Source organism: Acanthochromis polyacanthus, chromosome 19, assembly GCF_021347895.1.
Source record: "Acanthochromis polyacanthus isolate Apoly-LR-REF ecotype Palm Island chromosome 19, KAUST_Apoly_ChrSc, whole genome shotgun sequence".
Classification (NCBI taxonomy): domain Eukaryota; kingdom Metazoa; phylum Chordata; class Actinopteri; family Pomacentridae; genus Acanthochromis; species Acanthochromis polyacanthus.
In genome coordinates, this window is record NC_067131.1 from 9,302,416 (window position 1) to 9,319,943 (window position 17,528).

The 17,528-nt window shown below is 39.1% G+C and overlaps 1 protein-coding gene across 1 annotated transcript in view; it reads right to left on the reverse strand.

The window, feature by feature from the left end:
- Nucleotides 1–1,631: 1,631 nt before the first annotated feature.
- The window catches only part of LOC110954262 (adenosine kinase-like), a 116,606-nt gene continuing 100,709 nt past the window's right edge, over nt 1,632–17,528 (reverse strand). Inside the window, 3 exon segments of the mRNA XM_051939961.1 lie at nt 1,632–3,876; nt 4,192–4,278; nt 16,478–16,592. Coding sequence (XP_051795921.1) covers nt 3,752–3,876; nt 4,192–4,278; nt 16,478–16,592 — 327 coding nt within the window. The 3' untranslated portion in view covers nt 1,632–3,751.

Here is a 17,528-nt window from a genome sequence, read left to right on the forward strand (position 1 = left end):
AATGCCACCCTGGGCCCCAGCAGGTCCTCCACTGCTGCATGGGTCCAGGGATAATTTGAATTGGAGCATGTGCCATTGCAATCTGCCCATCCCCCTCCCCAATCCCTGCCAACTGCCACACTGGTGTTCACAAACACTGCTGCCCATCTGCGGGGCAAAACACTGGCCAGGGCCCCAGCTACTCCTTTGCCTGCATTAAAAAAAAAACATAGATTCTATTCGCGAACCCACTTTTGTATTCAGATGTCACAAAGTCAAGTTTTTGCCTCTCTCTACTCTCTGCTGTGTGTTTAACTGTAAAAATGAAAGGAGATTTAGTAGAGTGCTGCCTCACAATAAAACACAAAAACATTTTCAATAGGCACACGGCTCACTAGGCTTACAAAACAGATAATATTGTAAATGTAAATGAAATGCACAGTTTTAATGTTTGTTTTTCCACCTTGATTGCATTCATCGAGCGAGGCAAAAGTTTACCAGGAAAAGTGAGAAAAGTATGTTTAGTAGTTTCCTTATTGTGGCAGGCATTCTCATTACTTAATCATGGCTCCCTCTTTTTGTGTTTGTGTTTTGCCATCTGTCATCTTGAGAAGCAAATGAACCAGCTGCCATGGAGTGTGATCTTGCCCAATCAGAAATGTGGTCCTTTTCAAAGCGCATCTGTGTGAAACCTTAAAAAATGCTGATGAAAAAAAAGTGTCTCAAAGTTGTTAATAACATTTTGGCTGGAGAATGTTTTCACCTAGATGGCCCCAATTAGCATAAATGCATAAACTATGCCTCATTACAGAAAATAGCGCTCTTGTGCGGGCGAGTGGAAATGCTGGATTCCTCCTGATCTGCTCAGAGGGAATAAAAACAGACAATATGATGTAACAGGTTGTTTGAAGGGGAACAAAAAAATGTTATTCTCAATCACACTTCTTTGTAGAACAGACGAGTGTTGAATTATTTTCTGCAAAACACTTGAGAGGCTGGCCAACACTTTCTGCTGGCCCACAGAGAGTGGGAGCGGGGGGTGGCAGGGCAGGGGAGGGCCTCCCTCTGATCCTCGTCTCCGACCCCCAGCGACGGCACAGCTGGGTACGAAGGATCAGCCTAATTTTCAGGTCCCTCTAATGATGGCTGCGAAGAGCAACCACTAATCCCTTAAACTGAGAAAAATGATCTCCTGTAGCCCGGCAGTGCAGCTCCAGACCCCGAGAGTCCAGTTAGGACCCGGCGAGCATGAGTGGGGGCAACTGAGCAGAGCCAGGACACCAGGCCCATAATGGAGGGTGCCAAGCTGTCCAAAAGTGATTAGCATGAGAGTGCTCTTGCCTGATTAAATAAGGCGGAAATTCGCAAACTCTGTGGGTTATAATGTTGTTTTCGTGTTGTCTTTTTTTGGGTGCACTGAAATAAATGTCACCTATGGGCGTGCATGGATGGCAGGAGCCCGGGTGACTTTTCTGCACTGATTTGTGCCTTTTCTGCATCAGTTTATAGTGGAAATGTTTTTATTTCTGTAAAGGAAAACACAAAATTCTGGCACATCCTTTTTATCCTCCCCCTTGAAAACTACCCTTTGATTAAACAATTCTTAAATGTCAAATCCATCTTTGTTTTGGTACATCAGTGTCATGAGAAGATGAGTTTGATATTGATTTATTTGTATAGTAACAAAAACAAATATTCTCTCCAACTGCCACATTTGGAAACTGAAATACAGGGTGTCCCAAAAACATCTGACATCATTTCGCAGCCCAATAATGTTGGCAATTCTTGTTAAAATAACCTCAAATTTTCACATAATGTACAGAAACAGATCAAGATTTTACATTTAATGTTTTATTTTTGTTCGGTTTTCAGGTTGAGCCATGCCGTTCACTCCCGAAGAGAATTTTCCATCTTGGAGTATGCTCTCACACAGTCACCCAAGACAGGGCAGCATGCCTTGAATGCAAAATTTGGAAAAACTTCACCAACTGGCAAACAAATTTGGACTTGGTGCCAAAAATTTAAAGAGGAAGGTTGTTTATGCAGGGCTAAAGGATCTGGTAGACCATCATCAGCATCAGCATATTCCAAGATGCAAAATGACATCTCTTTGGGAGTGAACGGCATGGCTCAACCTGAAAACAGAACAAAAATAAAACATTAAATATAAAATCTTAATCTGTGAAAATCTGAGGTTATTTCAACAAGAATTGCCAAAATTATTGGCCTGCGAAATAATGTCAGATTTTTTTAGGACACCCTGTAGATCCATAACGGTGTATGAAGTCTGCAGCATGACAGCTAAATATTAAATGAATAGTCTGAACTGAAAACGTAGTGCATTGTGTGCTTTACAGTATCACCAAACTCACCCCCTGCAGGCATGAAAGATGGCTCGGAAAAGTTTGTAGCTTGCTGCTTGGCACTCATAGTTTACACTACTTAATTCACCACTTCTGTGTCACTATTGTCTCATCGTCACGCAGAAGCTCCAAATGAAGAAGTGTAAATAGTAATTTACTGGCAAAGCAGTAACTGAAAAATATTAAGCATAGATCAACAATGGAGAAGTGGATTATACAGTTACACAGCAGGGATAATTTGACAAGTTTATATATATATATGTGTGTGTGTGTGCTTCCATGAAGGAGCTACATGTACAGCACCTATAAAAATTATTCACCACCCTCACGTGTTTTACCATTCTTCTTTGCGTCAGTTTAATTTCACTTTTTGGCTAAGCATTTACAAAAAAATGAATGTCAATGTAAAGACACATTTCTTCAAAGCAATGTCCATTAATCAAAAATATAAAATAAGTGATTGCATAAGTAGTCACCCCCTTTAAAGGGACTCAGGTGAAAATATAAATCATCTGAATGCAGTGAATCGTCAGTAGTAAAGCAGGGGATGGATACAAGAACATTTCCAATTCCCTGAATGTTCGTTGGAGTACAGTTAAATCCATCATTAAGTAACGGAAGGAATAAGGCGCTGCATGTCATTACAGAGACACGGTCCCCACTGTGAAGCATGGTGGTGGCAGCATCATGATGGGACCTGTCCAACCTACAGTGTAAACGTGGCCAAAGCTGCTACTAAATCTACTAAATACTGATTTGAAGGAGGCGAATACTTATGCAAACACTTGTTTTATATTATATATTTTTAACTAATGGATGCTATTTTGTAGAAATCTGATTCCACTTTGACATAAAAGAATTTCTTGTTGTAAATTCTTGTCAAAAAAAAAGAATTATATTGACCATGATTCAATGTTGAAAAGCAATAAGAGGGTAAAACTTCAAAGATTGTCACACCTGCAAGATAATGCCCTTCTCTGCCATTGATTTTTTTAATTTACATTTTTTTAACACGTTCCAGATAAATCAACAACCTGGAGCAACGATGAGGTGGTATTTGGACACAGAGTATTTAACTCTACAGTGGAGAAACTATGAGTGTTCCACCACCTTTCCAGGCCTGAAGGTATTCGGTTTCTCAAGATCAAAAGACAAATTTTCAGTGGAATACTCCTTTATACATAAATATATTATTCCAATATTTGATAGTAGTAATTTGTTTGAATTGTATTAAGACATCAGAGCTGCTTATTGGAGCTTGATTAAGCAGTCAAGCTGCAGCAATTAGTCCCATGTAGTCAGTCACTGTGAATAATAATAATAATAAAAAAAAATGTACAGAAAATCCTGAAGCATACATATACAAGTATTCTGTGGGGGAAAAGACCAGTGTGCCGTGTTCAGATGCATCAGTGAAAATCTGGCTTCTCTGGGAAGGTGCATCCGACCCGTTTGATGATGACGTTGGCGGCGTAGTGTCCGGCTCGGATGCACTCCTCCAACGGATGCTCTTGGACCAACGCAGAGAGGAATCCTGGGTAGACAGAAGAGCAGAGGTCAACCTGTAACCATGCATCACCTCCGAAACAGCTGGGGAAACAGTTGGGATTAAAATGAGCCAGGTGCTAATGGGTCCTGGAAACAGGGACGGTGCTGTTTAATCATCAACAGGACCCAAAAGATGGCTGTTTTATGTGGCGCTATGATCAGCTAATACGGACTAAAAACAGCGGGGTAAATGCCACGCTCGTAAAATCTAGAGTCGTTATTGCGTTACGTAGTTGGCCGGTACCAAAGGTTAATTGGGAATGTACACAGAAATCAAGCTGCGCGGACGATAACGCCGTACCTCCCACAAAGGAATCGCCTGCTCCGTTAGTGTCCACAATATCATTCTGGTCGATGTCCACAACGGGGAACATGGTCACCTTCTCACCTGTGGTCAGGACACAAGAAGACGCTTCATTAAAGTTCAACACCAGTAGTTTTCTCTCTTTGTCCCAAGTTGTAGCTTATTATTTCTTTTGGCTGCAACTTGATATTACATTATTCAGGGGTCATTTCACACCCCAAGGCTTTGTTATAATTGAAAATAATTGGCCATTTGATTTTAGCACTCCAGCACGGCAGTTTTTTGACTAATTAATAGCATAAAAGAGAAGATTATCTGCAGTAGAAGTTAACCATGGTCAACAAATCTGAATATCTGCCAACAGTTTTTAAAGTTTAAGCAGCTATGAATCACACAAGGTTTGAATCTTAAAGCGGACCAGAAAACAATGAATTATAATACTAAAGATGACGATGTATGTTTAGTGCAGCCATGAAATTTTGTCCAGCTGTTCGTGGTCCCCAGAGGATGAATCCTACTACATTTGATGGTATATTGACTTTTGTTTTATCTACACATGAGGCAAAAGCTCACACCTTCACCGAATGCCTCAACGATTCCTCTCAGGCCTGAAAGGAAACTTGGTGCGTACATTCAAGTCTCCCTCAGGATGAATTGTCGTAACTTTGGTGATCCGTAACCGAATCCCTACAAAGCTTAGGAACTTCCCATGGCGGAAATGGTTAATTAGGACTTAGCTCTGTCAGCACTAAAAATCAATTGCACCTTGCTGCCCTCGGTGTGTCTCTGCTGTGTACTTTGCTGTCACTTGTTGCTGTCTTGCTATTGCAGTTCTGTGCTCCAGCGCATGCATGCATGACTTGCTGAGCCGGGCGTTTGCATTACTGTGACACAGTGAATTATACATTCAAGTACTGTACGCCCATTTTATGTCTTTCGCTCAGCATGTTTCAATTAGTGTCTAATAAGGCTGTACAATGTTTTTTATTTAGTCCATATTTCATATTTAAGGGTCAGTGTAGCTCAGGTGGTGGATAAAATGAAATATTTTAATTATTCAAACGTATTTTATATAATTTTTGTAGGGTTTAATCCCTAATATTGAAATGATGTACCTTAAATAACGCTACAGGGTCTTAACCACAATGTTTAGTTTTGTTAGGTGACTTAAATTATGCCAATCTTAGGCTTTTGTACTGGAAAGTACTTTGGCGTAACAACACGGTCTTGACTTGATTTAATTATCGGATCTTGTGTATACTGCATGTTTTTGCTCCAATGTATTTGTTGAATTTGTTTTCATTATCAATCTATCACTAGTTTATGATTACTACTAATTTGACATTTGTTGAATTGTAAAGCACTTTATTGTAGAAAGGCGCTACACAGAAAAAGTTACAGTTCTTATTGATTACAGGGTTTGTGATTCCATCTTTGGGCAACACACTGAAGCAGCTTTGTCGCCTTTGGTGAGAGCGTAAATTTGCGAATAAAAGCGCTCTGAGTGCCACTAAGGTAGAAAGCACAGACCGTTCTAATAATATTCTGCATCACATTGCTTTGTAAGTTTTGTTTTCAGTGCTCCTTTATTGTGTGATTTAAATGGTACATGAAAAAGAGCTAGAATTGCATACAATAAATGTTTTTTAACCTACTGTACATTAATAGTTTATTCTCTTTGGTTATTGCTCTAAAAAAGATGTTCACATCCTAATTTAGAATGGCGAACATGGTGAACATTATGCTAACTAACCACTAGCATGTTAGCATTGAGCTCAAAGCACCATTGTACCATCCTGAGCTGCTAGCAGGGCTGTGGACTCTTTAGTTGAGACCCTTTAATCTTTTAGTCTAAAAAATGCCATAAATAGTGATTAACGGCGTTCACTAAAGCTGAAAAACCTGAATTGTTTTGTTCATCACAGACTAAAACACAAGGATATTTAATGTACAAAGGCTTCAGCAGAAATTCACATTTAAGAAGCTGTAATCAGTGACTGTTTGGCATTTCGTGCTTGATAAATGACACAAATTACAACGAAAACAGTCATTTTGTGTCAATGAACAAAGTGAATAATGAACTATTTTTTCAGTGTGAGTTACAAAGGTAGAACTGATGTTAAATTAATGGACAATTCTGCAACTAAAAAGAACGCAACACCCTGCAGTGATTTTGAATCAATGCTGCAAAAGCAACAGATAATTCAAAGAACAATTCTCAGCAAGCTTTAGGTGAGCACCCAGATAAATTAAAAACAACGCAAGAATAGCAAGTGTGACGACGTTTCACTTCAAAACAGCAGCCATTAAATGAGGCTCTCTTTATTATCTTCAGTGGATTATATTGCTTCAATTATCAGTAGCATATGCACTTCAAAGAGACTTCCAGTTTAAAGGAGAGGGGGAGAAAAAAAGAAACAAAAATCCACCAGATGACAAAGTCTTGAGGTGTAGAGTGACATTAAATCAGCAACTTATGTCAGAACAATCTAAACCACACACACAATCTTCAAACAATCCGGGGCTCTGGTGCCGACATGAACCTTCAAAAAGGTGCAAGAGACAAAAGACTGACATGTGGATAAAAGGAACACGAGGAGGCTGACAGACCTCTTATAGAGAAAAAAAGCTTGGGAGTTTAAGGAGAACAGGAGAAAAAAAGCTACAAAAACTTGTTTAATGAGGCTCCCTGCTAATCTAACAAGGGCTCACAGAATGTCTGAGCTGCAGATAAGACTCCCCACCTTATCAATTTTTGAATACATTTCTGTCCTCATGCTACAGGGCAAAAGATACACAACCTGCAGCTGAGCATCTGCTCAACACCTGATGTCAAGGAAATTACTTTAATACGCCAACTGAGAGAGAAAGACACACAAAAAACGTCGAGTTTAAGGAGCGGAGAGCGATTACATTACGGGTCAGGAAGCGAAGATGCATCAGATTAGGAGTTAGATTGTGTTTTTATAACAGCACGATTCCCTTTTAAAGGAAAGCAGCTGATTGTCACTTTGATAATAAATTACAATAATACAAGAATCCTTTTAGGATCAGCTAATTAGTAGCATAACGACTTCGCTTAATTAATGCCACAGATGAAGCCTGAGAATCCTCCTCCTTCTTGAAATGATTAACCGCACATAAAAAATGTGCTAATAATAAATTACAGTTAGTCAGTTACTCCGCAGTTAGGAAACTCAAGTCATTAGATGTGGTCGTGCTTGTGCGACGCACTTTGCGGCTGTAAAAAACCGGATGCTTCAAAATTTGAACCTGCTGCACTTGTTCTGCAGAGATTCTGGTGTTGATTAGATCTCCAAAAAATCAAACAGTGTAACTGGGTGTAAATATGTCGATGGTAGTTAAAACTAATGGTGAGGGCAGAGTAGGAGGAGTCAGGCCTTATTAGAAAGAAGTTTCTACAACACATTACTCAAAGTTAGACTCCTTTTTTTCTGAGAACAGCACATCCAGAAGTGTCAGAAGTCATTAAACAAACAGAATCAGAATCTGTTAAACCTATTGTTATGTTGTAGCAATTAACAGTTCTGCTCTTGGATTCTTATTAAAATCTGTTAGATTCATTGGGGATTTGATTGGAGGCTTTTATTGTGCTCCACTGTATTTTATTTGTTCTTTCTTATTAGCTCTTTGGCTGTTAGAAAGTCTACCAAACCAGTCCCTCCATTTTATTATCTTGCAATTAAGATTGGATGCAAATTAAAGTTAAGTCACACTATTTGAAAGATTTAAATCATTTGCAAAGCTTCACATTTTTCATATCTACAATTTTACAAACCACAGCGGTTTTAAAGTTAAAATAACCAAATTTACAACCACTTTGTGAGCTAAAGACACACAAAAATGCAGCCTTTATGCCATGGCTACACTGAACACCTAATGTCTGTGGACCATCCGTCAAGTACATGTGCTGTTAAATTCATTTTTCTGACTGTCTACACCAACAGGTAAAGCCACAATAAGAAGGTAAGCTTTAGTTTAGGATCCTCCCCCCCATGTGCTGTGAAACCTTCAGCTACTTTGTGTGACATGACTACAGTAGACACAAAAAACCCAAAATGACACTTTTTTTTTTTTTTTAGAAGATTTGTCTATTTATACATTTGCAGCATGGATTTCCTCAGCACATATGCACTGATTGCTTGCAGGTCTGGTGTACCCAGTTTCATAGATTAGTGTAAGTGTAGCTATGCTTTAATCGCTCTTCGAACAACTCTCATACACTGTGCCATCAGTGGAGCCATGGTGGTAAACCTTGATTATACTCTCTTGTGGACATGCAGAAGGACAGCTGTGGACACCCACTGTTGCCTAATTGTTGTTATTATACTAATTTTCTAGTCTGCAGGATCCCATTTGGAGGACTCCTTTCCATATATGCGCAGCAGGTTGTATCTATACTGTGTATTCTGAGCACAAACTCCACAATCATCATTAGAAACAATCCTGCTTCCTTAATCTTTCCTAAACATATGTAATATGTGTCACGTAATGTGCAACATGTGCACTCTGGGGCTGTGACCTCTAACAGAGGCAGCTATATGTGAGCAGCACTTAAGTCCAACACAAATTTCCCCACAGAGATGGTGAAGTAAATCATTCTTGTCGTAATCCATTGTATTACTAAAAGCAAAACTAAAAGGGTCAATATGGCAAAGACTGCATTTGCTGACAAAGGATGCTAGCATTGTGATCTGAGCATGTTAGCATGGTGACATTAGCATTTCTGAAAGTACAGCTCCACACAGCCATTAGCTGGATTTCAGGTCTGGTCTACATGTATGTGGGTGGTTTTTTTTATTTTTATTTTTTTAAACAAGGCTTTTCCTCCTTTGTTCTAGAAAAAAAGGAAAAAGAAAAAAAATCCATCCACATAAAAATGCAAAAACACATCTTAAGTGCTGTCAAGAGCAACCAGCAGGAGCTGAAATTACCCAAACCTAAAGCCATGTTGGCCAATCAGAAGCCTGAAAAAAAAAAACCTGTTACCAGTTACTAACAATGGCACGTTATGAAAGGAGGAAATCATATGTGTGGAATTATTTTGATGTTATACTGTAGTGGAAGGGTAACTGTACATTTAATGTGAAAACATGTCTTGTTAGCAAGGTTAACAGTGTCACTATTTTGGCCACGTCTAGGATTACACTAAATCACCTTGTGTGAACAAAGGAGATAACGGCACACTGTGACAACAAGCCAGAAGCTCTCTTTTCCTTGACTTCACATCAACACTGCAAACTGGGCTTCTGAATATCTCCTGAATGATCTAAAACTGTGTTTGCATGCTGCCAAAAAGCCAAAATACATAGAAAAAGCTGTTACAAACAATACTCATGTATGTATAGACAGGCCTTTGTATTGTTGTAGTCAAGTCAGCTTTATTTTCATATCCAAAATTCACAAACTTGCCTCAAAGGGTTTTACAATGTGCACACATTCCAGTGTTATTTCTTTCTTTCTTTCTTTCCTAAAAGTCACTGTAAATTGATTTATTTTGGCCACAAACCTCAATAACAGAAAACTCAGATCTGGTAGAGACTGCTAAGTGGAAAAACTTGAACTTTTCAGGCTTTTACCCTCACATTTTGGCCCTCTACAACTATAACAAATGACATTTTGTGAAAAAAAATCTTTGAATAATTTGTGAAACATGTTGACATGACCTTGTGAATTTCAATTTCAGCACCTAAGAGGCACCTCTTTCACATTTCTGGCTGATCAGCTCACTGCGGGCAGCACAATGTTGTTGATGGCATTTGCAGAAGTTTCTGAGCGCTGTTTCATGGCACATTAGACATCCAATATTTCTCTTTATTCATGGCCAAAGTTTGTATTCTGCTAGGGGAAAGTTCACATAACCCCACTGATGCAAATTATTAAATTTGACTGACATGTTAACTCAAGTTACAGTCCAACAATTCCCTTGCCGTCTGTAACAAAGATCTCATTGGCAAAAATCTGTCATGGAAATGGCAATAAATAATAAAAAAAAAACTCCTGCCAAAGTACTCTGACTCTGTTGTTTCTGGCCTGAACAACATGTGAAAACATCACTTTGCTGAACTGCTTTCACATTTCACTGTAATGAGATCGGCAACATTATTTTCAATCAATAAAAACTCTGCCGCACTTTTTTTTAAACACTAACATATTCGTGTTCTTAGAATTCGCTCTGACAAAGTGAGTGAAGCAGCAGATTGTTGGTGAATACGTGGGAGTGTAGTATGGCTGTGCTTTGACAGGTAACCCGCACCACAGAGCGGGAAAAAAAAAAAACAGCGAGAAAAAAACTCAAAGGAATTCAAATACTTCCTTCCAGTAAGCTATAATTGTGTGCTTTTGTTAATTCACTCTTCATAATTCCCTCATTACAACTCTTGAATGGTGGTGATTAAACTTAAGAAATTCTTTCAACAGGCATCTCTTTGAAATAAGTATCAATTAAGTCCTTTATTAGTGGATATTCTCTTGAACAATGACAATTCACAGCGACTGAGAAAATGCTCTCCTGTAGAATAAGTGACTGTAGATACCAATAAGACGACCTAAATTTTAGTGGAAAATTAGCATATGGCGTACTGCTTTGACTCTGAAATTAATACAAGCTTTACTTTGTACTCAGTAGTGCTGCTTTGACAAACAGCAGGTAGATCAACTAGTTGGTAGGTTATTAAAGTTAAACACCCCCTATGGTGAAAATCAAGTTTTTTACCTCGTTAACATGTCTGTATGGTGTTATGCTACATGCTAAAAGACACATCATCAACAAAATAAGCAGTGAACGCCATGGCTGATCATTTCTAACCTTAAAACTACAATGTACAAATGACAGCCTCAAAAGCACAGATTCAGACTTTCAAGGTTTCCTACGTAAAAAACCTAAACAACCAATTGCATAAACTTTCAGTGTGGAGCTTTTCGTGTCATCATTCTTCTTGTACAACTGAATTACACCCAGATTACAGCCCTCCGTTGTGTAGCCAACCCCATCCGCACAAAATCATGCTTCTGTTCAACTTAACTGCACTCAATCACACTTAGAGGGAAACATACTTTATGCTGGATTACTTTGTCATTTACACTATTACTTTACTGCCGCTAGTTTTAAGCTAATGAATTGTAAAATAGAGGAAAAGCTTAAAACATGCAGTGAAAATTCATATTTTAACCCAAACTGTGATGGGTGCTTAAACATAATCAAGTATTTTTTTAAGTCTACATTGAACTAAGCTTCTAAATGTACTTATCCTTCTGAAAACGTCAACTTAACTTATTTTCTTAAAGCTAGCCACATAGCTAATGCTAATGAAGACCGAAAGTAAACCGCAAATTAAAGTCTCCTGGGTGAAACTCCTGCGCTGTTTTTCTTTCAAAATGTAACTGAGAATGCGGTTTAGCTGAATAGAAATGTCATTTTGCGGAGACAGTAGTTTTACAGTGTTTGAGCAGAGCTGCAGGTGAGCTGGTTTGCTCGAGCTGCAGTGATGAGGCATCAGTGCATGTACTAGAAGGCAGGGACTTCATAGATGTGTACATATCTGAGGAAGCAATAGTGTAGATCTAAGGGTTTATGTTCATGAAAACCTAAATAAATATGTAACTCTGATACATAAAGATGAGTTTTTAGGGGTTTAATCAATAACCACAGAGGAACTTCCACTTTGATAGTGTTGCATTTTTTCATCTACACACGTAAAACAATTAATACATCACTTTAAATTCGGAGCTGCAAAGCGACTGGGAATTACACATGAATATTTAGCTTCAATTCATGAGCTAAAGTGCTCAGCAGAGTTTAAGTACAACATCTTTATGTGAGAAACTTCCCTGAGAATACTTCTCCTGGAACCATTCCTGCTGCATTCCAGCCAAAATCTGAGCCTCGCAGAGGAAAACAACGTTACCGCTTTCTTGGCAAACGCGACAGGTTAGAAGCAAGTTGACATTCAATCTGTTTCCCTATCATAACCAGAATCTTTGTTCACAATTGAGTTATAAAAAAAAGGACATATGCCTGTAATTACTGTAACCACAGGCAAAAGATCATCGCCAACCAATATCCTTTCAAGGAGTCATGAAAGAAAACACTTCAACTTGAGATGCCAAGTAAAAAGTGGAGGTCTTTCTCACAGCACCGGCTGTTAATTGATTTTGTCTATAATGAAGTTTGCAACATAAACATTACGCTTTTTGAACAGACTATTAAGATCTGTTCAAGCGCAGCTTTAAATAATTCTGCAATGTGTAATTTACCTTTGGTGAAGATGACAAATTGCCTCACTTTAACAACAAAAAGACTAAAAGAAAGAAGCGTTATGCCTTGTATCCAGTATTTCTGTTTTCCTACCTCATGTGATTAACATGTATAGATTAGTTTTTTCAAAGTTGAAATCTGCGTGTCTCGCTCCCTGAAGGGCTTTAAAACTCGCAGAGGAGCCGAGTCAGGCTTTATCAAGTCCTTATCAGCGATTAGAGCGGCAACCCCTGCTGAACGATCGTTTATTAGATCTCCTCACTGTTAAGGTTCAAGGCACAATGATCTTAATTACTGCTATAATGGGTGTATAAGCAAAAGCCCAGTGTAGTTCAGCAGTGTCAGTGGCAGCTAAATAAAGGGCCATTTCCCCTGCTCCCAGCTCTTAAAAGGCACGTTTGAAGCGGTGGTGTGATGAAAGGCTCCAAATGAAGGGCAGGAGAAAAAAAAAAGAACAATAACAAATTGACATCTCTTTTTGGAGAATTATACCACGGGGGAAGGCATTCTCCCATCCTTAATCACTATAAAATGGTTTAACATGACATGCAGAGGCTGGCAAATGATCAAATCCTGACAGGAGGACAAATTGCAAACAAAATGAGAGATCAAGTTTATTAGAGCGCCGCCTCTGGGAAATGAAAATCTTTAATTCTCTTTTTACATTGACATTTATTTGGCTGGCATGAATAGCGATGTTCACGCCGCACACACACACACTCACACACACCGATCCTGCTGCACCTACTACTGTAACTGCTCCACTGCAATGATAGCACAGTCAATGACATTTATCATGTTTGCCTTTGTAGATGACATCTGAAACACATTGTCTTTCATCCAGCCAGCATTCATCATGTATTTTATATAAAGTTCACAGCAGCGCACGGCTGTGTCTCCACGCAGGAGAAATGAGAGAAGCAGGCAGGAATTATCCATCACCTCCAGCACAATGGATGGATTCTTGTTCTTTGTAACTGTCGGGCTTCTCCTTAAAGATGTCTTTTCAAATTCTCAAGAAAGGAAATTTTGCTTCCTGGAAGTCTCCTTCTGCTCACTTGATCAATTAAAATATGTGCTATTAATTAAGACCGGGCGATAACTCAGCATTCTGACTGACTTGAAGTGGAATCGTGTTAATCGTGTGAATACAGTCACATCACACTAATAATTTATGACGTTCTGTGAATACATAAACGCTGTCAAGCAGGTCTTTGAAGCTCGAAGAGTTTTGTGTGATGTTGTGCATAAAAAGCTGCACACACCTAAGTTCAGTCAATACAGTCTGTTAATAAAGCCGCAAAATGTGAAATGTGGAGCAGAACTCCCAAGTTATTAGCATTTGGACGGTAAAGTGCCCAAAAAGTTGGAATTGAAGTTATGTTCATTGTCAGTTTCCATCACTTATTTAAAACCCCATATACATAAGTAGCATATAAAGAAAAGGCTCCTTTCTATTGGTGTCATTGTACTGTAAGTCTGAGCAGCAGCAGCAGCCTCAAAATGAATATTGCTGCACTGAGATACGCCTGTAGCATTGTTTTCTAAGGTGTGCATCATACGCCTGGCCTTGGGTGGGAAACGACACAATACTAAAGCATACAGTTGGTAAATGTTTCATTTACAGGAGTGAAAAGAGACAGTGACATGTGGATGTTGACATCAAAAAAAAATATCTTATTACCAGTTTGATATTTGGCAACATGGCAAAAGGCAAATGGCAAAAGTGATTTAAAAATAATAATTAAACCTGCATTAACCCTCTAAATTAAACTTGCTGGCAGACTTGAAAGGCATGTTATATTTTTTAAATTGCTTAAAATGATGCTATTTATGAGAGCCAAAAAGTAAAGCATTTCCTTTGATCAGATTTTGTGAAAAAACTAAAATTCTGAGCTTCTTACTCAACAGGAAAGTCACTCAGCTGCTTCCAACAATTGTGATAAAAATTCTGTGCATACATACAACAGACAGGTAAAAAGCACGGAAACAAATTAAACATGTAAGAAGTAAAACATCTACAGTATGTAAAGTGAAAATGTGCATGCTGATTATAAGTAATCAAAGAAATTTAACATTCCTGTTTCTTTTTTAATGATTTATGGCCTTATAACGCTGTTATGCATAAGAGACATGTTTGACTTCTGACTACTTCTAAACACCATGCATGTGCTGTTTGCATAGTAGTGCAGGACTTAATATACATATAATAATAATTACGATGAAATCTGCATTAGCTGAAGTTTAAGTCACTACAGGATGGCAGAAAGAAGAAGCAGAAGAAGCTATGAACACAACACTGACATACTACTGCCATATAAAGCTTTAATGGCGAATCTGGTACAGGTAGTTCTTTATGCAACACGTACAAGAGTGTTACTTATTGACAGGTTATCCATCTAAATTCTTTTAGCTCTATTTTTGGTCTCCACCTTTCCATGTCTGCATATTAGTACCAGACAGGAAACTCACTTTGACTCACTGAAGACACTCCCTAAAAAGTTGTAAACAATACAGAAGCAAAAACATTTGCATGCTTTAAAACCAAAGCAATGAGTTCAAAGGTTAACCAATACTGGATTTCTGGGGCCGATGCCAAAACCAAATTTTTAGAGTAAAAAAGTTCAATAATTCTATGTTAGCAGTTATTTTTTCAATATACTTAAGGAATGTATAAGTATATATATGTATAAGTAATATAAATAATATTGAGAGGGGAGAATAATGTAATTGTTCATTAACTGTCCCGTAATACATTTCAAAAACTAGTTTGCACCTTCCTGTGATAACACAACTTACTGTAAGTCTGCACCAGTGTGATACTTACTCTGCTACATGTGCTGCAGACAACGCTGAGAGTTCTGTAAACACTGGAGTTAGAGCTGCTCTGCTGTGCAAATGACACTATTTCTAATCTAATCTAGTTTGAAGCTTCTGTAGAGCTGAGGATAACCGCAGAGTCGGAGGTGTAGTAGTTACTGTAATTAATCTGTTGTTGACATAAAAATATTGATCACAGCTGCTTCAATCTTTATTATACCAAGAAATTCAGTGGTGGTCAATATGGCAACACTCTTTACAGACAATTAAAAAAACAAAGCAAAAGAAAATAGAGATGAGACATAAATAATTACTGACTGAACAATAATGACATAAACGACATACTGTACTGCATGTCAGCTGAAATGCTGCTATCAGCAGTATGAAATTGAGGACATCGGACACATGTGAAGACAGTGTCCTGCAGTGCTAACAGTCCTGCTGTAGCAGTGCTTCTCTGCAGTCCCCAGTGATGAGTGATATGTTGGAGTCTTTACCTGAGGCCATCTCTCCCCATGCACGACTAGTCTGAACTGAACTGCAAGGGCAATGAGGAGAGACACCCTGTGGCTCCAAACAAAGGCAAAGGCTCCCAGCAGTAATCGGAAACTATCGTCTCTGCTCACACTGCTTAAACCTGCAACCCCTGCTCAGTTATGATGACACTGCCTTTTAATGTCACACGAAAAATATGCCCTGTATCAAAGGAAATTGGATTGATTTGAGGGCCAGCTCTGTCAACCTCTCCCCAAGGTCACTCTACCAGCGTTTTGCAAAAAAAAAAAAAAGAGGGCAGGATGTAAGAGTTGAAGCATTAAAAATTGCTGAGGACTGGCCTGGAGTCTGTCCAAGACAAAGTTAGAAGTACTTCACAAATCAATGCCTGCTCTCTGCATCCCCCACACTTCTTTTATGCTCTGAAATGACAGAATGTAGTGCAAGCATTCTTTTTTTTTTTTTACATCTGGTGTCAATATTGGAGCTTAACTTCAAAGAAATTACTGATAGCATTCTGCTCTCTTCAGTCAGCGATCTAGCATCTATTTAAGGCTGCGTTCTGCAGTTTTGAGATATGAGGTTTAAGTGAAGGGTAAAAATGTCCAAAAGGGGCCAAAGTTGGGATGGCTTGGAGGGGGAAATATGTGTAGATAAGCAGACAAAAACTGAAAGCAAAACTGGTCCTACCGACAGTTGCGACGGCGTCGTCCTTGCCCTGGGTGAAGACCACCACTCGCTGCCTCTTTGTGTTCTCCTTGGGGAGGTTTTGGGTCTTCCTTGCAATCTCTGCAATGTCATCTGTCTGTAAAAACAGCGGATCAACCGGGTGAATATGTTAAGTTGAGTGAATACAACATGAAGAGCAATTTCTGAGGAGTTAATCAAAGATCACACGTGTGACTGAGAAAGGTCAGATTTTTTCTGATCCTGGCAGACAGATCAAATGATAATGAAACCAGATGGGCCACGAAACCGTTTCAAAATAGATCAATAGGAGCGCTCGATGATGCTTCCATGCAGTTACAGGAAAAGCTGCAAAATATTAGAATGTCATATTCCCTAAGTGAGATGAAAATAAGCGTGTGAAGATACGCTGTTGTCAGATAAAGCTACTTTTGCGAGCTGAAGGGATAGGTGGTGCGTGTACTGTATCATTCTCTTCCTGAAACAGGCCATCTCTGCTCAGCATCTGCACAGAATGGATATTCTCGCCTGGAGACGACAGAACTCTCCGGAGTGCTTGCCTTTGATCATGAGAGGGATAAAAAAACCCACTCCTGTCAGTGCTACTTTATTATTAACTCATCATGATGTACTATGAGCAGGTAGAATGTCTTTATCGCCCGTCTCGCAGTGGGGTGGACTGCTTTTCGGTAATACAGCACACTGAGGAGCTAGCATTAGGGATCGCAGACGCCTCTAGCATCTGTATCAAAGCTAACACTTGAGCACCTTCAGGGTGAGCAAATACTGTGATTATGGGAGTAATCAGAGAGATAGGCTCCAGCCCACTACCACCAGCCACACTGGCTCACTCAAACCAATGAGCTTTTACACCTCTAAATGCTTCCCAAACGTCCTTTAATCAGCCCTGAGAGGTCCGGGGAGACCCAGGGCTGAGGAAAAATGGGTGTAACACTCTAAGTAAGTGCTAATGGTGAGGTTAATACAGAGGCTGTTAGCAGGCGATGGCGAAAAAGAAAAAAAGAAAAAAAAAAGGAGCAATTTGTCACTGTGA